Consider the following 27,191-nt stretch of genomic DNA (forward strand, 5'->3'; position numbering starts at 1 on the left):
TCCAGGGAGTAGGAGGAATAGAACCTCTGGTCGCTGCCCTGCGACGGCTCGTCAAAGTCACTGTAGTAGCAGTCATCTGGAACTAGTCTGGAATCATCGGAGGAGGAGGACGACAAAAGTTTGGCTAATTCGGGCAGCTGGAAGTATTCCGCCTCTCGTTTCAACCTGCCTTTCTCGGGGAAGTGGTCGGGCAGGACGATCTGCTTGTCTCTGAGGTAATCCAACACATACCTGAACAGAAAACCATCTCTGTCCACGAAGTATCGTCCTCTAAGGTCCCGCGACAAGTCATTCGAAGAGCCCTTCTTATTAGAAAACAGCTTTCCGAGTAAAGAATTGGGGACGCTCGTCAAGGTGGTGTGCCGGGTGTAGTAAACCTGTCCCCCTACATTTAGTTCAATGACATCTGATGGTGGTGGGTTCTGAACTGACCCTTCCTCTTTGGCAGGCTGGGTTTTTGCAGGGTTTTCACTCAATGCCATGTTCAGTTCTTCTTGCTCGGAGAGATCCGGAGTCTTGAATCACAGAGCGCAAATGTTCCAGAAGTTCAGCAGCATATCATATGGGATGCAGATGCATGCTGTCTGCCTGTCTGTCGATGCCCTCACATCCCACCCATATCAGCACCGGGTCTCAAGCTGCAAATCCTGCCTCACAAATGTCCAGGAGAATCAACCCTCAAGGTGTGCCCAATCTGCCCATATCTGTTTAACCCCATGCGTAAACGTGCCTATCCGATCTGCGGTGCCTCCCTTTTGCACGGAATCGATTATTACAACTACAGAATGCATCATGTTACACTAACACACATCTGCTATACCACGAGTCATGGCTGTAACTTCATACAACTGTAATCCTCTCTTCACACAGACATTTTCCACGATGAGGAAAAGTAAAAAAAAAAAAATATATATATATATATATATATATATTCTCTCACAGTTTTTTGCCTGTTTTTTTTGTTTTTTTTAAAGTAAAAGGTTCACCTTCATGTGTCTGGGTCCTCATCTAATTGGTCCACGGTAATTGGAAATCTGTGTCCTCCTCATTATACGCGTCGCTTTCCACAACATGTGGTGCTGAAATTGAGACTCCGAGGTCAGGTTACTGGGGAAAGGCGGTGGGATAGGGACCCCTGTGCGCACCCACCCATCTCTCCAAAGTGCAGGACGGTGGAGCTGCACAGCGCGGCTCACACAGCACACTAGATGATGTGATGTTTGCTCCAAGCTGGGCAAGAGTCCCATGAAGTAATGTCTTACATCATCTTAAAGGCAAATGACATCTAGGCTGCCGAACGGTCGACGTAGAAAAAAGTCCTTTGGAGTGAAATTGTGTAGAGATCAGTGGTTTTCAACCCTTTTCATATCAAGGTCCATTATTTATTTGGCATTTCATCCAGATTTAGCCTCTCAGACCCAAGACTTAGAATATTTTGTTATCGTTGGATAAGATTTTGTCAAAATAACAATTCTTCTACGTTCTTCTCTAATTATGTTAACTTCTTGTAAATTAAGTAATGTAGATGTTTAACAATAATTTAAGAGCGTAAAATGAAACCGAATGGATCTGTAGGGATCCATTTGGTTTCAGTTTATGCTCTCAAGAGTTAAAGATAAGGGTCCACCTGGAACCCCCTCAAGGACCACTGGTGGTCCCCGGACCACATGGTTGAGAACCACTGGTCTAGATATTAGAATATTAGGACATTATGTTGATGTCATTGAACGGGGTGGTGTAAATTGATTATTCAGCTGATGCAGGTCTTTTTAACCTTGAGTTATTTTTGTTTGTTTTAGGACATATGGCCTACATTGAACCATCAATGCATTCAGAGGACAATGCAACAACAAAGATCCAGAGACTCAGTGAGGTGCAAGAGACTTAAGCTGTCCTAATTATCACTTTCTATTCAACTGATGGCAGTTGGATAGAAATAAATAAATGTTAATAAAACACACACACACACACACACACACACACACACACACACACACACACACACACACACACACACACACACACACACACACACACACACACACACACACACACACACACACACACACACACACATATATATATAATTATTTTATTATATATGATTTGAAATGGGCACCGTTTACATTTACAGACACTTTTGGGCTCCTGCCTTAGCTTTTTTTTTTATTATTGCAGTGTTATTGAAAACGTTGTACTTCTCCTTTGCTTTTCTGCATGTTCATTTGCTGAACCTACTGAAATAAAAAAAACAGAAATCAAATCTCTGAGGCCTTTTATTCTTGTAGTGAGAAGGCGTTGGTGATGAAACTCATGAAAGGACCCTTGACACATGGTTTTGAGCAGTGGTCACACTAAAACCCTGATCATTCAGAATAGCCTAGTGTGCCGTGGATGTAGGGGTTGCCATAGCAGCCATGATGGGGGACTTGAGTGGAATTCAAACAGTGGGGATTTAGAGCTGTGTATGCCATGGAGCTTCTCTCGTTGGCTGCAATCTGAGATTTTGCACCCTGCAGCCTACACACTATGTAAAATCTTCTCATGTTTCATGGATGGCCTGACCTGACAGTGCACAGTCAGTTGTTGTGGACTTTAATCCCCATAACCATGTTCTTTATAAGCTGCAATCCGGGACTTATTGTAAAATGTTATTTTAACCAAAAGTACAATATAAGTATGTCTGCAGATGTTGGAGGTGGTCTGGTCTCCCTACTCTTCCATTGAGCAATGTAGACCCCTGTGTCGGGTAGGATACTTTACTGGTTGACAGTGATGGAAGAAGTACTCTGATTTTTTTTACTCTAGTAAAAGTATCGATACCCTATTGTAGAAATAATCTGTTAGAAATACAAGTTCAAGGGATTTACAATTATACTTGAGTAAAAGTACAAAAGTATTGGCATCAAAATATACTTAAAGTACCAAAAGTAGAAGTACTCATTATGCAGAAGGTCCCATTTCACAAGTTTTCAAATGTATAAAATGTGTAAAAATCCTTTGAAAATAGCTGATCTACAAGCTCACAACGTGTCGCCTTGCGACGCGTTGTGAGCTTGTAGATCGGCTATTTTCAAATTGCCAAAGTATATATATAGGTCTGAAGTGGTTTTGTAATAATTATCAAAATCTACAAAGTAACTGACTAAAGTTGTCAAATCATTATAGTGGAGTAAAAGTAGAATATTTTAGTTTGAGATGTAGTGGAGTAGAATTAAAATTATAGAAAATTGGAAGTCCAGTAAAGTAAAGATTCCTCAAAATTGTACTTAAGTACAGTACTGACAAGTTGACAAGTGGGCCTGCCTGAAGCTCATATCCTCTGGCTGAGCAGGGACTGCCTCTATGCCTGAGAGATAGACATTTGGTCTCTCATGCAGGGGTGCAGGTTCGAAAAATGACCAGTTACAGCAGTGAGTGATATTTGCTTATATAGGTGATGACCAAACAAATAGATCTCTAGAATTTGAAGTGTTCGTATTTCTCTCACTCATCCTCCTATTGGAAATGTTTTCTCTTTGTCACTCATCTCCACTTTATTTGCTGTTTCGCAATAATACTCTCTACGGTGTTGAGTTTCATGCAACTTCAGCTTGAATAATGTAAGACAATATGAATGCATCCCAGCTGAGTGTGAAGTAAGAAACATAACTGTACCATTGTGGCGTATGTATACACTAGATCATTTGTGGCTATTCAGGCTAAAAATAATATAGGCCTACTAAATTCTTGATTGATTTATGAAGAAATAGCCAATCTACAAGCTCACAACGACCTTGCCCGTGAGCTTGTCTGCTATTTTTGAAAAATGAATATTTTGAAAATGTTCACACACTATGCCCAAAATATAGATGCTGGTTTGAAAGTGGTTATAAGAAGTTTCATTGCAGGTCAGGACAGAGCATTTTCTACATTGTGGTATTGCTACTTTTACTTAAGTAGATCATCTGATTATTTCTGCACCACTGGGTTGGTTTTAGAGGCACAAGCTCCACTTCTGTCAATACTTTCTTTTTTTAAAATAGCAACTTCATACCAGCTACACCAAAAAGATGTACAAGAAGAATTGTATTGTTTATTTATAAACTTCTGCACTGTCCACGAAAACGGCCTCAAATCACTTTTATGTTTGTGGGGAGGCCATTCAAAGTTGCTGTTATGTCCAATTTGTGAGGTGCAGTATAATGCATTTAGTAAAGCAGTGAGTAGGCTCAACTAAATGCTACATATTGCAGCACACAGTCTGACCTAAATGCTCTTCTACTCTATAGCACATTTCAAGTACAACATTGATTATCAATCTTTTCAACCACTTAATACACCATATTGACCGGGGTCCCCAAGGGCTCTATACTAGGTCCCTCAACACCAAATCTCTTTGCTGAAAATAGCAGATCTACAAGCTCACAGCATTGTCAACTTGACAGCTTGTAGATGAATTGAGTACAAAGGACCCCAATGGAAACACGCCATAGTGCTTTCTTGGGTTTCAAATCCTCTTAACAGACCTTGTATTGAACTGTGGCCTACTTCCCTGTGCTTATCTTTCCAAACTGTTAATAAAGTATTCAATCAATTCAATCAGATCAGCTGTTTTCACCAAATGTTTGCCCCCGAATAGGGATGCTAGGGTTCAAGTGGTTAAGTGGCAATGTTATAATCATTAGGCCATGGATCCCCGTTTGATAAGATTTGTATCTCTGGAACCACAATCTAAAAACGTTTTTATGTTCTATAAGCTCAGTATATCTAATACGGAACATGGATTTTGCCGCTAAGAATGAGATTAATCTGCTTTCATTAGTTTCATTGATTTATATTAGGCACATTCCCATGACTCTGTGAAGTTAAATGCCTGCATCTATACTCCAGTTGGATTAAAACAGTAATTGTTTCATTTGCTTGGGTTTGTTCAAAGTTTCTACAGCAAGCCGATAAAACCTTTTAACACCGAACGTCTGGGGATGTTCGTAATTTATTGGAGCGTTGTTATTGTTTTAATTTTGTGTTAATGTGTTTTGGGGGACTCAGCACCCAAGGTAATAGCTTACTGTCTAGACAAAAGAGTACATTGATTATTCACAATTTAGTTATGTTTATAAGACAATTGTAGTTCCTAACAACTTCAAATGTTGTTTCTTTTACACCAAGTGTACCAAAGAGACCTGCAGGTTTCATAACCCAGCAGTTAGGCTCAGTGTTTGCCAACAGTTGCTCATTGTTTGGACTGAAAACAAGGCTGGGCTAATTGTGTTGACCTCATAAATCTGCTGATTTGGGTTGTAGCCATTACAGTTTACAGTAATGTGCACCTGGGCCCCTAGAGGGCAGTGTTGCATTTAAGTGTACTGTATGGAGAAAGAGAAACAAGCCATTTATGTATTATTGGAGCATCAGCCAAGTGGTGTCAAATAAATAGTTTTACATAAGTCGTTTTACGTTTTTTCCTTGCGTGCGCATACAAAGTTTTACACAGATCGGTGAAGTAAAACCTGTTAGCCTGTTATAGTACCACTGATTTGAAATTTTTGAATTTGAAAAGTGGCATTTCTTCCTCGTCCTAGTGGGAATGTGCTTGCAAAATTTCACGTAAATCACACGCTGTGTTCATGATTTCAGGCATTTTCTTCAAAACGGAGCACTCCTGCAAACTTTGGAAGCCAATCTTAGCCAATCAGGATGGAATATGAAACATTTGAAAGACCCGTTTTGTTTGATGACTATTAGAGATACTGTGTACTGATTTGCGTGATGTTTGGATCAAAATCTGATAAGCTGCATATATGCATCTGCATAAGGTTACTTCCCTTTCCAATGGGGGTCCACCGTCCAGTTGATTCATATTGCAGGAATTTCATGAAGGCCACCATGACCCCTCAGTTTGATTTCCTTCAAAATATTATGCCCTGAGGCCAGAGTGTGGCCTTGATGCCCGACCACATTGCCCCAGTGCCCCAGCTGATTTAACCATTTTCCACTCTGCCATTTTCCTGTCAATAGTTTTTAGACACCAGTGTAATTTGTTAACTGACTCCCCATCCTCAAACTAGTCCAGTAAGACCAGGGCTGAGGGTTTATGATCTTTTGACTCAGGAGTTTGTATGAATATTGGTAATTTGTATAAAAATATCAATATATATTTTTTTTTTAAAGCTTTTTTTTTTTTTTTTAGGTATAATTCAATTAATTGTTTCCAATCATTGTTTTATTTGATGGCCTTGCTAGTCTAGCATTAGGCCTTTGGATCCTCAAAAAAATTACAGTACCGAAGGCCAAGTATAGGGTTGCCCCTAAAATAATGAAATTCCAGGCCTGCTGGGTCCTTTCTCCACTGCACTCGCAAGAAGGAGGTCAACAGGTCTCCAGGAGTCTTCTTTCTCATGCAGTCGTACCTGGGAGTCGTTAGGAGTCGTTAACTCATGCACTAGTCTCTTGCATAATTATATCACCACCTAAGGGAGTGCACAAAAAACAGATGCATTATTCAATGCCGGGTCAGCTAAGAGGATTTAAAACCCAATGTTTCCATTGGGGTCCTTTGTATTCAATTCATATATACATTTAATGACAGACAGCTATACACTACTATGCAAAACATCATAAAAACAGTTTTGAAACAGAAACACAGAAACAATATTTACAGTTCGGGGGGAGGGGGGTCTAGACTTTGACTTTGACTTTTTCGAATTGCAGCCACCTGTAGGTACTCTTTTAGAGCGGTTTTGAAGGAGAGAAGGGTTTTACACTCCTTCACGGCTTTGGGTAGGGCATTCCACATTTTTATGGCATAGCAGAAGATCTAATTCAAACCCTTTTTAGCGCCAAATCTGGGTTGAACGTGAGAAGTGGCGCTACCCCTGGTGTTATGATTGTTTTTGAAGTACTTTGACAGGTACATGGGTGTCTTATCGGTGTAGTGTATGTTGTAATGTAGACCAGGCTCATTGCAAGTTGCTGTACTCTGTCCTCAACCCTGAGCCATCCGACCCTTGCAAAGTGAGCAGGGGTTAGATGAGTCGTAGATGTAAGGCCAAGAAGTAGCCTTACCAGTCGTACCTGCATGTACCAGTCGATATTCCCGTTTTAGTTGGTATTTATTTAAGTATTGCAGTTTACAGATAAATTAACATACCCGAAGCATTGTAGCTGTTTTTCTATTTATTGTCCCTCTGTCTAGTAAGAACGTAGTAAGAATGTAGGTTGTTGTTACTCAACCTCCACCTCAGGACTCACCTAACCCCAGCTCACTTTGCTTGGCTGGAATGGCTCAGGGTGAAAGACAGAGTACTTAGGAACTTATAATGGGTCTGGTCTTCAAAATACGCAGAGGAAAAAGTCAGTGCCCACCATGTACCTGTCAAACTACTTCTCCAGAGAGACACCCATGGGCATAACACCAGAGGGAGCTCCCCCAAAATTTGACACAAACATGGGGGAAAATGCATTCTATTATACCGCCACCAAAATCTGGAATGCCCTACCAAGTACAACAGCCACGAAACTCCCCCCCCCCCATATATTGCTTTTAGTGCTGTTGCTGATATGTAATGTATTGTCTGTCATTGTCTGAATTGAGATTAATTTAGTGCAATGGACCACAATGGAAACAAGCCCCCTCACCCCCTATAACTGTACTACTGCTGTAGTGTTTCTTCTACTGCTAATAAAGTATTAAATCAATCAAAATCGTGGTCCCCTCTACCTGTGCCTTCCCAGATTATAGGCTGGGCCCTATTAAACCTATGACCCCCATAAATGTCCCCGATAAAAAAAAGCAATATAATCAAAATAATAGCAATGTGGCTTCCTTTATGTGAAGGCAGACAGAGAAAAGCCCAGTGACTTAGTTTTTTCCCTCTCTGCCCATATACTCCATTATTTATTAATGTGTTTGTGTGAACTTCTTTTGCAATCTTGTATTATTGCCAAATCCCTGAATATTCTGCAGTGCCAGTGCACGCATTCAACTAGTTCGCCTAGTTCTCTTAATTAATAACAAATAAATAAATAAGACCCTCCAGTCAATCATCAAAATATATGATCTAAGATAATTAGTCGTGTACCGTACATACGGCTGTCATCATCGACAGACCAGCTGAGAGACAAAGGCCATAACGTCATGGATGAATTCATTCACACACATCCCCCCCTCCTCCCTCTCCCTCTCTCTCTCTCTCTCTCTCTCTCTCTCTCTCTCTCTCTCTATTGTTCTTCAGAGAAACATCAACTGTGTATCGTCATGGACATCATGGAGAACAACTGATGTGCCGTTTTATCATATTTATTATCGCACTATATTTACACAAATGATCACATTCCCCTAGCACTCTCTACTCCTGCTCTTTTGACATGCGTGCGTGCGTGCAGATAGCCTACTGTACAGTGAATACAACTGCAAGAAGGAGTAAAGTTGAACCCGTGAGGGAATATGATATTGCTGCAAATTTAAAAACAATATTTGTAATGCCCAAAGCCAAAGGGCCAGTCTTTCCCAGACAGATTATGTATTTTTAATCCACGATCAACATATTTCAGTGCATCACTTCAGCCACATCATGTAAAACAGGAAGGAAAACATAAAAATCATATTCAGACCTATGATTCAGACAGAATAATAATCACTTAAAAAATAAAATAAACATTACAAATAAATATATATTTGTTTAAAACAGGGGTTTTCAACCAGTGGTCCGGGGACCACCAGTGGTCCTTGAGGGGGTTCCAGGGGGTCCCCAGCCAAATTAATAGTTAGAAACCAAATTGACCCTTATAGGTCTGTAACTCGGAGAGTGTACAAATGGAACCAAATGGACCCTAACGGGTCCATTTGGTTCCATTTGTACACTCTCAGAGTTAAATGAACACTAATGATGATGATAAAGTGTAGATTGGGACCCCCAAGAAATCTAAATGGTTGAGTCCCTGGCATATCTTTTTAAATGGGGGTCCCTGGGCTAATATTTGTCAATTTGGGGGTCCTTGATGCGAAAAAGGTTGAAAACCACTGGTTCAAAACATTCTAATTAGACATTCTAATTGATAGTACTTTATTAGCAGTTTGTAAAAACTAATGCGTGAGGGGGCCGTGATTTTTCCATTCGTTTTTTTCATTTATTTGTAATGTTTATTCTATCTGAAAGTGAAATATCCCTTTAATGATGTCAACGAGTATTATTATTAGCCGACACATCGGGCGGTGCTGTTTTGTTGACAACAAAGTGCAGTACCCCCATCGCGGCCGGCAGGCGGCGCCGCGCGTTGTAAACAGGCGTCTCGGTCCCGTCTCCATTTTGTATGTTTTTCCAGGAGGTTAGCAGTGTTGCCAGATTCTGTGAGAGAAACAAGCAACGAGGTCTAGGAAAACCAGCCCAAAAAGAAGCAACTATGGGCCAACATGAGCACTTTAACATATACATCAGCTACTTGAAAATTGCAGATCTACAAGCTCACAACGCGTCGCGAAGCGACGCGTTGTGAGCTTGTAGATCGGCTATTTTCCAAATAAAATCTTGTGGGGAATTTATAATAAGCAGATCTGGCAACCCTGGAGGTTAGCGCCTACTTTCTCTCTCTACCATGGCTCTAAGGTAGCTGACCGACTCCTCCGCCCGCTGCCACCTCCTCCTCCTCCGTTTCAACGCGCTCCTCCAGCGAACCAAACAACTACTTTAATACTAACTCCGCACGCTCTAGAGAGAAGAAGAAAGAAAGACGGCCGTTTTGACGTGATTTGATATTATCCACATTAAGCTAGCGTTAGCATGTAGCTAGGTGGCTAAAGGTTAGCTGCTGGAGGAGGTAAACATCATCCAAGCTTTTGGTGTTGATGATCATAGGGACCAAAACAATGCTGTCAGATGACCTGTGGAAACACAGCGGCTCACACACGTCTAAAGGGTAAATAATGTCTGCCGCCCGTTTTGTTTTTGTTGTTGTCGAGTGATGGTATTGTCGTTGCCCGCGGTGGAGGGGGTTAATGTTTGCAAACAGAGCGGATTAACGAGGGCTTTGCGTTAGCTAGGTGGCTAAGCTAGCTAGCTAGGTGGCTAACGACATTTTAGAGGGGGGGAAAGTACTCACATTTTTTGCTTAAGTAAAAGTATCAATACTGCCATGTAGAAATACTCTGTTGCAAGTAAAAAGTCCGGAATTAAAAATGTACTCGAGTAAAAAGTACAAAACTGTTGGTATCGAGATGTACTTCAGAGTACCAAAAGGAGAAAGTAGTCATTATGCAGACTGTCCCATTTCACCCCATTTTCAAATGTATAAAATGTATGAAAATCTTTTGAAAATTGCAGATGTACAAGCTCACAATGTGACGCATTGTGAGCTTTTAGATCTGCTATTTTCAAATGGCCAAAAATGTATATAGGGCTGAAGTGATTATAATGTATGTTTTGCAATAATAATCCAAATCTATAAAGTAACTAATAACTAAAGCTGCCAAATAATTGTAGTGGAGTAAAAGTCCAATACTTGCCTCTGAGATGTAGTGGAGTAGAAGTAGAAAGTACTGAAAATTACAAATACTCCAGTAAAGTAAAAAAATAATAATAATAACTCAAAATTGTACTTATAAGTACAGTACTTGAGTAAATGTACTCTGTTACTTTACACCACTGGGGGGGGGGGGGGGGGGTGTCAGGCTAACGGCCAGCTCTGAGCTAACGTTAGCCTAGCCTAGCTTCTTGGACTGAACTTCCATGCACTGTGGTGTAGTAGAGCTAAATACCAACCGTAGTGTATATATATTATATAGTTTTGTTTGTTTTTTAGAATTGTTGTAATTTTCTATTTTACTCGTTCGTCCCATTGAGTGACATTGTGGCGTTAACTATATGACGTGTTTATGTGAGCTGAAGACGTTTTAAGTGTCGAGGGCGCGCTTCGCCTTGCCCTGCAGAGAGGAGGGGACCACACCGTGGCAACTTCTCCCCGTGTTGTAACGTCAACACTAAAAGTAATCAAGTAACTAGTGGGCAGCGGGGGAAGAAGAAGTACTCACATGTTTTTATTTAAGTACTAAGTATTAATACTGCAATGTAGATATACTCTGATACAAGTGAAAGTCTGGTATTCTAAATGTACTTGACTAAAAGTACGAAAGTATTGGTATCAAAATATACTTAAAGTACAACAAGTAAATGTACTCATTATGCACAATGTCCCGTTCCACAAGTTATTAAAGTAAAAGTATAATATTTGTAGTGGAGTTGAAGTAAAAGTATAAACAATTGTATATACTGAAGAAAGTAACAAGTACTTGAGAGTACATGTACTTAGTTACTTTCCCACCACTGCTGCGGGGCTTCCTCGTACAAGACACAATTCAACGTAATATTAGTGTTAGGAAAAAAAAGTTGTTGCAGAGGATCAAATGTAACTTGAAATCCAGAAATTGCAAAAAAAAATCCCCCCCAATACTTTATTCATATTTTAAACGTACTGGTTTGGGATAATTCATATCTTGTCATATATAATTTAACTGCTTTGAGTGACAAGGGCTGGTATCATTTTCATTCAACTTTCCCTCCCTCTTACTAGTGCCCTCCTGATTTTATAGATTGTCTAGAAGACAGTGGGAGTGAATTAGTTCTGCTGTTACATCTAGGACCACAATGTAAACAAGTCCCCAGGACTTTTTGGTGTTATCCTTTTAGCCCAAATGTCTGACTGTACCTGGTGCTGTTAACGTTTCTGTGTAATAAAGTATTCAATCAATCAATCAATCAAATAGGGCTGTCACGATTACAAATTTAAGTTGACGATTAATTGTCACTCAAATAATTGTGATTTACGATTTAATTGTGTGTTTGGCAATGAACATTGGAACATATGAATACAAAAAATATTTCTGTTTGCCTTTTAGGCTTAGTAATACAAAATTGCACAGGGCAGATATGACAAATAATTAAATATACAAAGAAATGATTGACATTTAATACTTTTATACATGTAAAAATAGCAGCAATATCTGATCTACAAGCTTGTAGATCTGCTATTTCTGCTTCTTTTTTTTTTTACGATTATGCAAAAATAATTGCGATTATCCCAAATATTTGCGATTAGACGATTATGTAATAATTGACCCAGGCCTACAATCAAACCATTCTCTGCCCTGTGCCTCTAATATGTCTGTGTGTCTGTCTCTCCGAAGGATCGAAAGATGGATCAAGGTGGAGTGAAGAAGATCAGATACACCAGAGATGACCATTTAAGTAAGCTGGTCTACACTGAAAGTCCAGACGAGGGAGCCCCGTTGAAGATCGCCCCCCACAGTGCCATGTCCATCACCTCCACCGCCTCTGTCATCCTACCGTCCAGCCCGTTGATGCAGCCCGGCGACGTCCCCAGCAGCCTCAGCGACATCTCCCTCCCAGAGGAGCTCACCTCGGCCTCCGTAGGCCTCTTCCTGGAGGACCCAGAGCCCAAAGGGAACACCAACAAGGACCAGAGGCTCCAGACTCAGACCCACTGCTTCTCCCGCCTGGAGAGCAGCATCGCAGACCTGACCCACTCCCCCTCCATGGACTCTCTCATCGGGGGCTCGGACCCCAACCTTTTCCCCATGAAGACGGAAGACTTCTCCATCGACAAGGGAGACCAGGACCCCATGGACCTGGACCACGTTGCCTTCGGGCACATCGGGAGAGACATGGACATGAACCAGAAGCTGTTCAACGACAACACCCTGGACCTGCTCCAGGACTTCGAGCTCACCGGCTCTCCCTCAGACTTCTATGTCGGGGACGACGCCTTCCTGTCCACGCTGGCAGACGATTCTCTGCTTGGGGACGTTACCCCGGAGAAGGACGGCAAGTCCTCTCTGGGTGGGACCGGCAACAACGCCGGCTCCGCCACTCTCAATGGCGGCGGCAGCCTCGGCATGCAGGAAGAATCCAGCTCTAGCGCGTCCAACACCCCCACCCCTACCACCCCCGTAGCACCCCTCGCCACAACCACCAGCGCCTCCCTGACCGTGGTGGTAAAAAAAGAGAAAGACGCCGGCTTCATTCAGCTCTGCACCCCCGGCGTCATCAAGCAGGAGAAGTCGTCCGCGGGGCGGAGCTACTGCCAGGTGAGCGGCACGCCGTCCTCGTCTGACGTCGTCCCCCCGAGCCCCGGCGCCGCAACCATCTCCATCTGTGGGGTCAGCACTTCGGGCGGCCAGAGCTACCGCTTCGGGGTCAACTCCTCCGGCAGCACCGTGACCTCTGGTGGTAGCGGCAGCGGCGGGTCTCCGCAGCAGAAAGAACAGAAGCCCAGCGTGTTCAGCGTGTACCAGCAGCTGACGACCATCGGCGATTCTTGGAACCGGGCCCAGGGGGTCGGAGACGCGACGGGAATGCAGAGGGCCAGCGAGACTTTCTGCACTGCCAGCTACTCCAGGTAAGGAATGTGTGCTGTGGTCTGTTTAGAGGCCTGTGTCAGAGTTATGTTTAGATCCATGAGTGGAATGAACTCCTGTACACACAGACAGAATTACACATTACTGTTGGAATGAGTAGGAGTTCATAGGGCGCATTTTGAATGTTACTGTATTTAATATTAGGGTTGCAACTTATTGATTTGTTTACGTAGCAATTCTATCGATTTGTATATCCTTTTTGAATTTTTTTATATCAATTATCTATCAAGAAAAACCCATACATTTTTATAATCAACTAAATCGATTATTCTGATGAACCACTTAAGCCCTAATTTATACAACAGTGTTGTGTGAAAATAGCTACTCTAAAAGCTCACAATTTACCACGATACGTTGTGAGCTTGTAGATCTGCCACAGTATGTTTGAAAATAGACTATTTGATTAAAATTGATTATCTTTTATAATCAATTAAATCACATCGTTTGAGTAACTGTTGCAGCCCTATTTAATATAGCTATTGCCTATGTTATGTCAAGCTTTATTTCTGAGATTAGTATTTTAATGCAACTTAATTTTTTGTTTCTTGCATCTTTGAGGCTTGCATCAGCATGCATCAGTTCACTTTCTTTGTGTGTAGAGTGTGTAGATACTAGAGAGAAATGTTTAAATTCCAGGCGTCACTACTGTCATTCCTTATCTTACCAACAGTGCTTTTGCCTTAGCAATAGTAGAGTGAAAGTGGGTTATGTGAATTTTGCCCACAAGTGCTGTCTCATGGCAGGCTTGAGAAATGTTTGCATAAAATCCAACAAATCTCACACCGTTTAATGTGTAGTGCATGCATGATGATGTCGTTGCAATAATGGACTCAGATTTGTGTTGTGGTGAAAACAGGCACCACTGCTAAACACCAGGGGAATTCCACTTCCCTCAAGTCTCCCACATTCAACTGCAAAACAAGCCTGCGTCAGCCGTCAGTTTCACTGCTTGTTTAGCAGGCTGACCTCCTCCTACCACCGTTAAGTTTGTCATTGTTCATTTTAAGAACCACCCTGCATTTACTTTTTTTTAATCTACTTAAGTTTGTTGTCCCGCTGTGCTGCCGAGTAGCTCCAGCTAAACTCAAACAGATGACAGATGTACAGTTACAGTACGATCCACTCTCTTGGTTAGGTCGTTTTAGGTATATTCATTAAATCCTCCAGCTGCGCCGTGCCAAAAATAAACCCATGGGGTGTGCAGTATCTGGGTGATCCAACTTCAGCCCACCCCCTTCCCCCCCAAAGAGCAGGTCAGTGGGTTCATTCAACAAATGGTATGAATGGGATTGTAGCATCTATGGAATGCTGCTGCAGCCAATTGTTCTGTTAGAGGAAGTTCTTTCAATATGGAATAACAGAAAGGAGGAAAAAGTGGGCCAGTTGTCCACGTTGCTCACGTAGAGAGCTGCCTTCTGACTTAATTTAGGCTTTTAGCCATTTACAGTGAGTGCTGAAGCTTGTGCAGAAATTGTTCCATGGTGTTACTGGTGTTGCGTGAGACCCCACAATGTATCTTTTGTCCACTTATTTGTTTGCTGCCTGTGTAGATTTTTATGGGCTTGCCTGTAAAGTTGGCCGTGGGGCCCGAGGCCCAGTAGCTGACACTGACACGTCTTAAGAATGAAGCAGCTCTCAGGTTCGTCTCGGTGTTAATCGCCGTCGACGCGCGTTCACGCCTGTCTGATTCGCAGCTTCTGAAGGGAGGTGATGTCTCCGGAAAAAAAAAAACATGACATGCAGAAGAGTCTCATTCCAGCCAGGAGTACACCTCAGCTTATGGTTTTGTTTTGAAAAATAATTCTGTCCAAATGATTTTTTTTTTACCTGAGTTGACATTGGCAGCGGAGACAGAATAACATTATTGAATAGACAACGCCTTCTGTCATGAGACGTCATGGATTCCTGTAAGCCGCCCTAATGGCGGTGATCGGGAACAGATGCGGCCGTGACACAAGATATGCCACATCTTGATTTCAACTATTGGCACTTTCACCCGTGTGTCCCTATTTTGGGCACGTCGTTATAGGCAAAATTATTCTAAAATCTCCAAAATAGTCAAACCCCTTCAGATCAGCAGATCTAAGTTGTAAGTAACGAACAGCTTTGCCATTCGTCGTGAGCATGTAAATTGCAATTTGTCGTACGACAAAGCATAATACAGGTCATACTTTATTAAGCACTGTCCTTGCGAGGTGTGTGCATGTGTGAGGTCATATGACTGTGGATGTTTCCATGTGCTGCGTGGTAGTTAGTTAGGACATAGTTTTCTGAGGTAGGTGTCTGTCTGTCTGTCCACCTCCATTTGTGTGACAATGACAGGCCTGGGAGAGATCGCACATGGCATCTCCCTGGCGAGAAAGGTTCCCGGCTCCTCTCAATTAGCATGCTGCGACGCCGCTGAAGTTGAAGCTCTGTGTGGACCTGTGTGAGCCCCTCTGGCGTCGGGGCAAAGTCTCCGTGCACTCCTCCCCTGCCCCTCCCCCCCATGGGGGATCTGTACCCCACTGTCATTATAAGTCATAGAAAAGGTGGAATAACAGTTTAATCACATGTGCCTCTCTCCCTCCTCAGCCAAGGATTATTTCTCTTCCATACCGCCTCTCTGCTCGGATGCGTTTATGCTTCACCATTTTTACGATCTCACTCAAGGACCAGTTCTCACAATGTCTTATAATGGTCTGCTTTGTTTTCTCTTGTTGTTTGGATTGGAAGCCCACACCCTTGTCGTTTTGTTCACATTTCTTTTCATGGCATCGTGACCTACCTGATGTTGAGTTGACTTGAATGGGTTAGGGTTTGCCTGTAAGCTTAGCTGCAATGAAATATGTCGCAGGATGGGTATCGTGTAGAATCTGTAGATAACCCAGCAGTCTGTCTTATGTAACGTTAGGTTTTTTTTTTCTTCCTGTGGTATTTCCTCTATGAGGCCTGTCAGTGACATGCCACAGAATTGAGCTCGCATGTTGTATGGAAACGGCATTATGCAGAATTAGCACATATGCTGCTGTTGACTTCAGAACAGCCTCGCTCTTGTTTGTCACATTAGAGATGGCTGCTTGCTGAAATAAGGGACGTTCTGCTCCATATGATCTACACAGTCATTCACAATGTCTCATATAGGTTAGTGGACTGCTGCCAAATCATGTGTGGAAGTAAAGAACATAGCATAGGGTTTCATAAAAAGAGTTAACTTGTTGATATAATCACCAGCACGTACAACACGGAACACAAAGGCATGTTCTGTATGTTACAGCATGAAGTTCTTTATTACCAATGCATGTTTTTTCAAGGTGTCATTTCGGCTTTCAGATGAATGCAAGGCGTTGGTTTTCACTGAGGCTTGAATGAAATGTAATTTCTTCTTCATTCCCGCCCTAATTTTTCCTGTGCTTTTAGATCCATGTGGATCATGGGTCATAACTTGCCATTAGTTTGTTACACCAGTAACTCTTATGTCTGCCTCAGCTTGGCAAGTTTCATTGGTTTCGTTGGATGCAATAATTATTGACATTAAAGGCATAGACATATTAGGGTTATATTCCCATGCATTTTTAAAGATGGTCATGAATCCAAATATCTAGGTCTCTTTTACTTTAACTTTATTTCTTTCTATTGCCTTTAATCACTGTTACAGCCTCAACAAACCCATATGTATAACAAACAGTACCAACAAACCAATTGAAGCCCCATAATACAGCAATAACAATGTAAAAATAATCTAGTCTGTTCATCTATCAAGACCTATAGAGTAAAAAACATTTTTCAATTCAACATTGCTACGTTTTATTTTTCTACCCATTTGTTTGTATGTGTATAACTCAGTGGGCCATATATATTCATATGACGGGAGCCTAAAAGCACTGAATTATAAAAAAGCCACATTGGCCTGTATGATGGATCAGTAAACAGCTGGGTTAGTGATTGGGGAAATGAAATGGACACTTTCCCTTTTGCTTCTTGTTGTAATTCATAAGCTGTGTGTAGCCACATCCCACAGACTTGGTTGGTTCATAAAGCAAAGAAGACTATAAATATTAAAACCACTGTCAAAAGAGATGTTTTTGTTTATAAATAACATTGGTAGCTGTGCAATTTTAAATATGGATCATTTCCAACCACTGCCTCGTGGCTTTGACCCATCTTAGACACATGCTAACATAAATAACATTGCAATATTTGTACAAGTTATGTACACAAGTTAGCATGGTGATTAATGTCAGTTTTAGTCGCCAATGTCTGATGAGGAAACATCTTGAGATTTCAGCAATCCTGTTTAACCCATTATATCCGGGAACGCATCTCTGTCATTTTAGATTTCTTTGGCTATTCAAAAATACCAGTGCAAGTTCATAGTGCGTCACTGAGTGCCGCGCTATGAACTTGTAGATCTGCTATTTTTGAAAAATCATGACAATTTGTGCAAATCTTTGAATATATATTTTTTGAAAGCAACATTTTTTAACTCAAATCTTTGCTTCTGGGCGGTCCCTGAAACAAAATATTTTGAGATGGGGGTCCGCGGCCAAATACATTTCATTTTGGGGGTCCTTAACATGAAAACGTTTGAGAACCACTGATATTGCAACAAAAAGATTTTTTTTTAAACGGTTAGGATTTAGAAGACCTTTGTAGAATATATATTCAAAGATTTGCACACATTTTCACGATTTGTTAAAAAAAATAGCCAAGGAAATCTTAAAATGACACCGATGCGTTCCCGGTTAATCTGAGCTCTGCTTGAATGGCCCTTGTGTTGCCTAGGATTTGTAACCAGATGCTGATATCATCACATTTTATTAGCAAATTATTCCCAACTTTAAAACCTAAAGCCTAATCAAACTACAATTAAACCCAAGCTGTAGTTCCTCATACGGCGCAGAGGTCGATCTGTTCAGGCACAGAGATGCTAAATAATTAGTATTCATCGAAGTGTCTCTGACCCGCTGTCATGCCTGGTTCAGCACAGGGACAAGCATTAACCCGGGTAGGCAGGGCCACAGCTGAACGTGAGTCTGCCGAACAGTTGGGTCAGTGTGTATGTTTTAGTCATCAACTGTTTTCACATCTTATTAAGCCACAGGAATAGTCTCAGGCCTTCAGTCTTCACGTAGTATTTTGAGAGCAAGCATTTGGAACAGGGTCTCTATTCAGTCTGTAAGGTCTGTGACACGCCCTCGGCCCCTCTCTTTCTCTTTCTCTCTCTCCCTCTCTCGTGTTCTCCCTTTTACTGCTATTGTCCTCTTTGGTGCTCCAGCCTCCTGTAGACAAGGGCAGAAACCTTGACAGTCAGCAGCAGCTATGAGCTAACATAAATCACCTTTATGCAGCCATGTTTCGCGCGTGTGCGTGCATGAATGCGTATACGTGAGTGAGAAATTGTCCAGCACCTACACACCTCATGCATGAGTGTGTAGGTGGTGTGCGCATGTGTGAGTGCGTGTGGGTGTGTGATTAGCGCTGTGGCTAGCAGGCAGGCAGACCACAGAGCTTTGCTGTGTAGCGCTCCTCCACTCTCCTGACCTACTTTTCCCTCTCGCGTCCCACAGCTGGCGCAGGGTAAACACTCCGGATCAAATGCCTGCCATTCCAGTTGCGTTTCTCTCATTACTGCACACATTTCTTCCTCCTCCTTTAACCACATCATCTTTTGTTATTGTTGCTTTGTTTTTGTACGGGGTTCTTCTAGAAACGCTCAGATTTTGAGGTTAAGAGGATCTAGCTAAGCCTGTGTTTTCAGTTTGATAAACATATCCTGCTGAGCTCGCTTCGCTGCTGTACAGTACAGTCGGTTGCTGCCGAGTCAGCAGATTGAAACTTTCTCTGAAGGAGTTCCTCCCACATTCAGTGGTATGCATTCCTGCTTACAGTCCTACAGCAACAGTAGTAGCTACCCTAGTCGCCTCCAATTCACTTTCACAGCCCAGTAAGCCACACAGTCCCTGCTGTGCTTAATATGGAAACTTATTTGGAAACTTTCTTTTCTTGTGCGGAGTCAAGGGTTAGGTTCAGTATTCCCTTGTTGAAGTTTGAAGCCAAATGGCAGCCGACTGCTCCTGGCTACAGAACTCAGTGGTGTATAATGCCTGATTTATACTTGGTTACGTGTTGTGTTGCACATTGGAAATAAATGGCATATCTGTAAGCTCGCAAAGTGTCCCACTGCAACGTGTTGTGAGCTTGTAGATCTATTTTTGAAGTAGAAATCAGTCGGTAAGCTGGCTTTGCAGTGAGCGGTTCGAAGGCCTTCGTGGAAGTGGCAGGGCAGAGGAGTGAAAGAATAGAGACGGATCTGTTTAAAGATACCACGTGTGAGGGCTTCCTCGCTAGTGTGTCACAAATATAATCAAAGCCTGTGGCCATGAAAACTCTCCTCCCTGTGCCACTAGCAGGCTGCTCCCAAGAAGGGCTGACAAAATATACACGGTGCAATGCAGTTAATTCTCTTGTGACGGCTTGCACACGCGAATATCCCACAGACCCACTCGGCAAAATAATTAATTAGCTACGTCATGAGATGAGAATTAGTCCATGTTGCTGTAGGGAGGCAGGCAAGGTGGGGGCAGAATCTCCTGTAAGCTTTGCGAGCTTCGGCCAGACCAAGCAAAGCCTTGTGCATTTGTTTGTCGTGTGAGAATGATTCAGAGTGAAGGGACCAGTTCCTCTGTCTATTTTGGTGGCTCTTACCCTCAGGGAAGGAGCGGTTCCCTCTGAGGGAGGGAGAGAGAAGAGAGAATTTAAGAGAGAGAGAGCGTGAGAGTTAGTTTAAGATAAATCGTGGTGTGTAATGAGGTTGGCTTATGTTGGCTTATGTTAGCCAGATAGATGAGAAATGGTGAGATAATTGTTTGGCCCATCTGCCTTTATCCACATTTACACCAACACCACCCTAGACCACCCAGCACCACCCACAACCATCCAGGACCACCCAGCACATACAAACTCCACCCAGGCCAGCACTGCCTTGCTGACCCTCTCTCCGGGCTGTTGGTTGTTTAGGGGTGTGAGCTTAACACAGGCCCCACACACGTGACAGAGACGGTCCCTAAGCAAAGCATTGAGGATCACGTTCCTGTTTGTGTCAGTGGGGTTGACGGGGCAAAAGTAGGTTAATGAGGATGATGCAGGCTGTAAGTGGGACGAATGTGCATGCACGGGCACGTGCACATGCATGCACGCACGCACTTGTCACCTGAAAAGATGAAGATGTTAGATGGGAGAGTGCTCTGATCTGCCAGCCTAACAGCTAACCATGGATTAGGACTTGTCAAGCAGAGCGGTGAGACACAAGATAAGTACCTTATTTAAACCCGCGCTGATGTGATCACCCCGGGTTAACCTGACTGGTTACCGTTCACTGCACTCCTCTCTCTCTCTCGCTTGAGGCGAGTGAAAGTTGGCTGTGGAACCCCATCCACAGCCCGCAGCGCGGTTCCCCGCGCACCGCATGGGTTCCCATGCACAGCCCTGCAGCATGAGTCCCCATGCACAGCCCGCAGCATGCGTTCACATGCACAGCATGTAGTGCGAGTCACGGTGCACTGCCCGTAGCTTGAGCCCCCGTGCACAGCCCCTAGCTCTGTGCTCTGACCAATATTAAACTCTTGAGAGAATGTGAGAACTTCCGGCAGACGGCTCCCTGGCACTCAAAGTCGCCATATGGTTTAAAAAAGAGGAAATTCTGTCTCCCCGCCTTGTCATGCACCCGTGATTGGCGTGTCTCTGTGAAATCCCCAAGAGAGAAAACAGATTTTTGACCTTTATCACAGCAAGGACGGGCCGGGTAAAGCTGGGACAATTCTACATACCAAATGGGTCTCTAGATTTACATGGGAGGATAAGTTCTTTACTTGTGAACTGTGTACAACAAACAAGGCTATTCTTGTTTGCACACACATGTGTTGGGGCAAAGCAGTCACTGTGGGTCTAATTTGTTGTTTGGAGTAAAGTTGAATAACAAGCGCTATACCATAGTAATTGGATTTAGCCTCTAAAGTCTTTCCATAAAGCTGTCCTGCTCATACCTTTAGCCCTGATCTCAGCCGACCAATGAAGAACAGCCTGGCTGCAGCCACTCCCCTCTGTGACATCACCCTGCAGTGACATCAGCCTATCCCTCCCCAACGCCTCACTCTAGAGGCTTGAGGGGTGTGTGTGTGTGTATGTGTGTATGTGTGTCCATCTTACCAGTGTGTTAGGGAGATCCTGCGAAAATGCCTTCTACCGTCCAGTCATGTGATTAAACAGATGGCATGTTGGTAGCATCATAGCAGGCGCACAGCCCTGTGTGTGTGTGTGTGTGTATGTATGTATATAAACATGTGTGTGTATATATGAGTGTGTGTGTGTGTGTGTGTGTATGTATATATATATATATATATATACATACACACATTTTATTTATATATATTTACACATATATATATATATTTATTTATTCATATAGAGTATACTGTATTTATAACCCTCCCTCGGCTGTAGTTACTCGTTTGCTGATTGTACAAACTGCAGGCCATCGCACACACTTGTAAAGAGGACAGTGGCAGCATCTCTGTTTATTGTCCAGCTAGTAACGGCTCAATCTGTAGCCCTCCTCAATTCACACCAGCGCATTAAAGTGATGCATGCCCCCCTCATTCAGAGACCAGAGAACTGATGCAACGGTCATTAACATGGCTAAAGCGCCCTGCAAGTTGTCAGTGAAGAGAATAGCTGTAGCCGTATTCAGTATGTGAATATACCATTTGTCAGCATCCAACATGAACTTTAACCTGTAGCTGTATGCTAGGCTACCGGTCCCCTTCTTTGTGACATTTAAGGGCTGATAAGAATGCAGGAAGAAAGCCATGTTGCTGATCCATGAAACCTGGATTGTTTTGCGCTGTGCCCATGCAGCTCTAGCAGGTCTAGGATGTAGTCATTCGGTTGCATTTTATACACAAATTGAGAGAATCCAAATAGAGAGAAGAGGTTAGTAAGCCACTTGAATGTAAATGTGATATTTGATTTGCTAGACAAATAAAGCTTGTCCAAAAGCAGGGTACACAAAAAAATGGCTTGGAATGCAGCTACTTAAATGCGACACATTTCAAGCTTCCTCCGGCAGTGTCACAATGCTGACATGTCAACATATAAGTGGAGAAAGGAAATGACAAGATCACATGAGGACTGAGACAATGGGGAAAAAATAAACACATCATAATGCTCTGAGTCTGAACTCATACATACATACACAAGAAACTATACAAAGTACAAAGAAACAGTAGACAACTATTTACAAACAAGCTGACCCATGCATTAAGAAGTATTGTAAGAAATGGATCATATGCAAAAGACAAATCACATGTAGAGGACCAAAATAATAGATAATCTAGTTTAAATAAAGCAAGATAAGTTTGTTGTTCCCTGTCCATCAGGGGTGACGGTACCTAATTTGTGGACGGAACGTGTCTCTGTTTTTAAGAGTAGGCGTTTATAATCCCCACCTCACTTTGGAGCTTTTATTAATTCCCAGGCCCAGAATGTAATGTCATTACATTTACGTCCACGTTCTGTGAAGTAGACGGCAAGGAGATAAGTGGAATCCTCTGTCTGGGAATGAATGGTACTTCTGTGTTCAATTATGTGTGTGCATAAGATATGGGTTGCTTTACATTTATAGATTTTCGGGCAGGGGCACCGTATGGCATAGATCACTCCTTCGGAAGCACAGGTAGTGTGCTATTAGAACATACGACCTGTTTTAGCACAACGGTATTCTTTTATGTTGTGTAGCGAGAGGCCAGACCAGATCAATGACCACAGGGTGGGTGTGAGCGTCTTCTCTGTCTCTTGACTTGCATTGCATTCTTGTTAGATGAACTGAACAAAAACAACCCTGGACCATCCCGTCTTGGCAGAGCAGGCGGGCGATGGTTTGATCGTTGCCTAGTTGTTGAAACGGGGAAGATCGAAACCCACCCCCGCCCTCAGGCCCTACTCAGGCGTACCAATAAAGGCAGATGCTAAAGCACTTTGAAGATGCAGGAAATGAAAGTCCACGAACCGGCACAGAACAATTCTGTTGACCACATCTCTGAAGAGGTAAAAGGGCAACTTGACCAGACGTCCTTATTGACCACATTGCAGTATCGTTTCCATCCAGCGGTACTGAGAGCAGCCCTGTCACGTCCGTAGGGCAGACTACTTGATGGGTGTTTATCATGCTGCTGAGTGCTACTGGAGTCAGTTCTTTGAAGTCTAATGCAGGTCAATGTGGTCAATAACACCCACTGACTGTCAGGGGTTTGGCCTGCTCTCTCTCTCATATCTAATAACCTGATGGAAAAAGTACTCAAATGTTTTACTTAAGTAAAAGTATCAATACTGCAATGTAGAAGTACTCTGTTACAAGTAAAAGTCCGGAATTCAAAATTGACTTGAGTAAAAGTACAAATGTATTGGTATCAAAATGTACCTTAAGTGCCAAAAGTAAAAGTACAATTTCTTTTTTGAAAATAGCAGATCTACAAGCTCACAACACGTCGTAATGTGACGCGTTGTGAGCTTGTAGATCGGCTATTTTCAAATAGCCTAGGTATAAAATAGGGCTAAAGTGGTTAATGTATGTTTTATAGTGTAATAATTTATGTCTGCAAAGTAACTAGTAACTAAAGTTTTCAAATCATTGTAGTGGAGTAAAAGTATTGACAATTGGAAATACTCCAGTAAAGTAAAAGTACCTCAAAGTTGTACTTAAGGGCAGTACTTGAGTAAATGTACTTAGTTACTTTACACCACTGAGTACAAGTATGTGAACTTCGTGCGGGCCACTACGTATAACGGCCGACAGTCACTTAAAAATCATCTGCTATCAAATGTAGCTGTTTGTTTTTGTTGTGGTGGCAGACGGCCTGACACTCACACACACACACACAGACAGACGGAAGGACAGACAGACGTGTTTGTTGCCTTGCTCAGACTTCCATATCCTCTGAGTGTGGGCGTTGTTATTGCTGTGGCCAGGCTCAGAAAGGGGGTGGGGACCTCTGCGCAGAATGAATGCCGCAAAGCCAGGAGCCCTCTAGTGGCGGTCTCGAGCAAGTGCGCGCTCAAACCGGCCATTACTGTGGCTGAACGAGTGCAGTTACTCTTAAATCAAAGGGCCCGAGTTCCTTTATGACAACCGCTGGCATCATGATGAGCAGACCACAGGATCATTTGGGCTTTTAAAGGAAGCCACATTGGGACTCGCCCTCCTCTTAAGATGTTGGACTTGATGCTAAGTTGGGGGAATGTTAAGACAACAGAGGCTGCATTGTCTCTGTTGGGAGGTGCTCCAGCACAGCTTGTTTGTAAACTGGACCGGACACATGCAAATATGTGTGTGGACTAAAGTTAGACTTGTGGAAACTGAGAAGATATTTTCAGGAGAAGGGCTTAACTATTTGTGTCCCTCTCCAGCTCCTGTCTTAGATTTATAGTTTTGCACTTGGATTATCAGTTTAAATATATTCTAGGTATTTTCTTTACTGAGAGACAGTAGGTAGGTGAAGAAAGGCAGAATGGATGAGACAGCACACTGATCAGTTAAATAAATGTAGTACTTTATTAACTCTAATACTAAATGTAATACTTTATCAACCCCGGAGTCCCTATTTTGGGCATCTCATTATAGGCATTATATTTTTAAAACTTTCAGCATTTAAAAAAAATAGCCAATCTACAAGTTCACAGTGCCTCGCGTCTTTCGAATAGCCGAATTATAGAATAGGTGGTTAAAAATCCACCCAAATACAATCCCATTTTGTAGTAAAAATTATATCGAAATAATTGTAAACTCTGCTGGTTCTATTTTAGACGTCTTCTCTTTTTTTGCCAGAAATATTGTCTTCGCCTCCAAGCCTGAGGAGAACAGAAATGCAGAGTCAACATTCTTGCTCTGTTGTACAGTTACCATAGGTTACAAGTCAAGTCCCAGACATTGTTCGGTATAGAGTTATCTGGCCATACAGTACCAAACCGCTCCACATCTAAAAAGGCCGATGTCAACATGTGCTGTAAAGTTTTTAAGCTGCCCAGACTTCTGCATTTTAAAACGTCGCACTTTGAGACTAAAGCCTGCCTAATGAGTTGGCGAGGGGAGTGGACTCTGTGTGGAAGTTGCTTTGCTAGCGTGTTCAGCAAGGTATGCTGCTTGTAGTGTGTAGATGAAAGGATGTTAATGCACACATTATTAGGCCTTAAACTCATTATTAAATAAGATATTCATTTCATAGCCTTCTCTACGCTACTGTACATAGCTTTGCCATCATCTGATCTCATCTGACTCTCAGTCTGTAGGTGTTGGAAGTACACCGTTTACACAGTATATGCAACAACACTTCAGTGGTGGGACTGGCATCTGTCTGTAGCATGTGCAGAGACGGAGTATTGTGTAATTGTGTGTGTTGTCTGTGGGAGAAATGCATTTGTATTGGTTCTATGCAAATAAGTTATTTATCTATGTTTTATGTTTATTCAGCTTTCAGCATGATCACAGGTTTAAAAAGACTGGAGCCATTAAAACACTGAAATGTTTTGTTGTTCAATGTATGTATCTATGTAGCAAGATAATAATTGTCATGCCTACTGGTAGATTGTAAGATAGGTGGCATCCTCGTTTCCTTTTTTGGGGTATTGAGTTTTTTCTCTAAAAGCACAGACCATGTACAAGGCAGAGATATATTTATGTAACAAAAATGCATTTAAATATCTGTTGGATTCAACTTAACTGAATGGGTTATTACTTCACTTCCATCTTCTTAATATGTCAGACGTATAGCACTTTTCCTGGTATTTAGATATGCATTACATGAACTTAACAAATAACTTAATTAAAGCAAAAGAAACAGAGATTAAACAATAAACAAGACACTACAGTAAACAAAAAAAAGGATAAAATACAATGGTAAGAAAAAGGTATTAGCTGAGGAATGTACATTCTTCAACATTGTTTTTTATTTTTTCATTGATTGTAACTCAACATTTTCTATTTGGTATCTGTCCCTTCCAGGCAGGACGGGAGTGCTACTCCAGCCACAACCCAGGGAAAGCCCAGCGGGACCACTCATAAAATCTGCCTGGTGTGCTCTGACGAGGCCTCAGGCTGCCACTATGGAGTTCTCACCTGTGGAAGCTGCAAGGTGTTCTTCAAGAGAGCAGTGGAAGGTACAGAATATGACCACAAGCTGTCTCTATGGCTACATGTCGGGTATAGAAATGAAATACTTGTTTCCCCCCACTTGCACCTGATGCAAGGATAGAGGAAATGAAGAAATATGTTGTTAGAGAAGTGGCCCGTCAGTTCCTTTGAAGCATCCATTTATGATTCTGTGACTCTGTTTAGACGCATAAAAACAATGATGGCAATGAAAGAACACTCTTTGTTGTTGTTTTTGGTACATTTGCACTTACGTGAAAGTTGTCCTCTGCTTTTCCCCATAAGAACTATTAGGAGTAGAGGACGTATTAATACAGCGCCTGAGAGGCAGTCTGATTACCAGACGGCCTCTCTACCCAAGACAGCTGCCCATTATGTCACAGTTTACTTCGCTCTACTACAGTTTCAAATTGGCACCCACGACACCAACTCACACACACTCAAATGATATAACATTGCCAGCTGTAGGGGTGGAGTCTTTAACTTTCAGCTTGGAAAGTCTTCTGGAAGGATGCACCCACGTTTCCTAGCTGATAACTCCTCAGAGATGCCTCCTAATCCCCACTCCTTGCTCCTTGGGGCATGAATAAGAGACCTGGC

The 27,191-nt window shown here is 42.4% G+C and overlaps 2 protein-coding genes across 2 annotated transcripts in view; one reads left to right on the plus strand and one right to left on the minus strand.

Moving 5' to 3' along the window:
- Nucleotides 1–485, minus strand: part of kctd16a (potassium channel tetramerization domain containing 16a) — a gene marked incomplete at its 3' end in the record, with an annotated part of 17,251 nt that extends 16,766 nt beyond the window's left edge. The window contains 1 exon segment of the mRNA XM_084041188.1: nt 1–485. This exon segment is cut by the window's left edge and continues 368 nt beyond it. Within this exon segment, the coding sequence (XP_083897314.1) occupies nt 1–482 (482 nt within the window). The 5' untranslated portion in view covers nt 483–485.
- Nucleotides 486–9,550: 9,065 nt separating this feature from the next.
- Nucleotides 9,551–27,191, plus strand: part of nr3c1 (nuclear receptor subfamily 3, group C, member 1 (glucocorticoid receptor)) — a 30,700-nt gene continuing 13,059 nt past the window's right edge. The window contains exons 1-3 of the mRNA XM_084085701.1: nt 9,551–9,897; nt 12,161–13,392; nt 26,445–26,599. Of these exons, the coding sequence (XP_083941827.1) occupies nt 12,170–13,392; nt 26,445–26,599 (1,378 nt within the window). The 5' untranslated portion in view covers nt 9,551–9,897; nt 12,161–12,169. The remainder of the gene's footprint in view (nt 9,898–12,160; nt 13,393–26,444; nt 26,600–27,191) is intronic.

Source organism: Gymnoscopelus microlampas, assembly GCF_963454915.1.
Source record: "Gymnoscopelus microlampas genome assembly, chromosome: 18".
Lineage (NCBI taxonomy): Eukaryota > Metazoa > Chordata > Actinopteri > Myctophiformes > Myctophidae > Gymnoscopelus > Gymnoscopelus microlampas.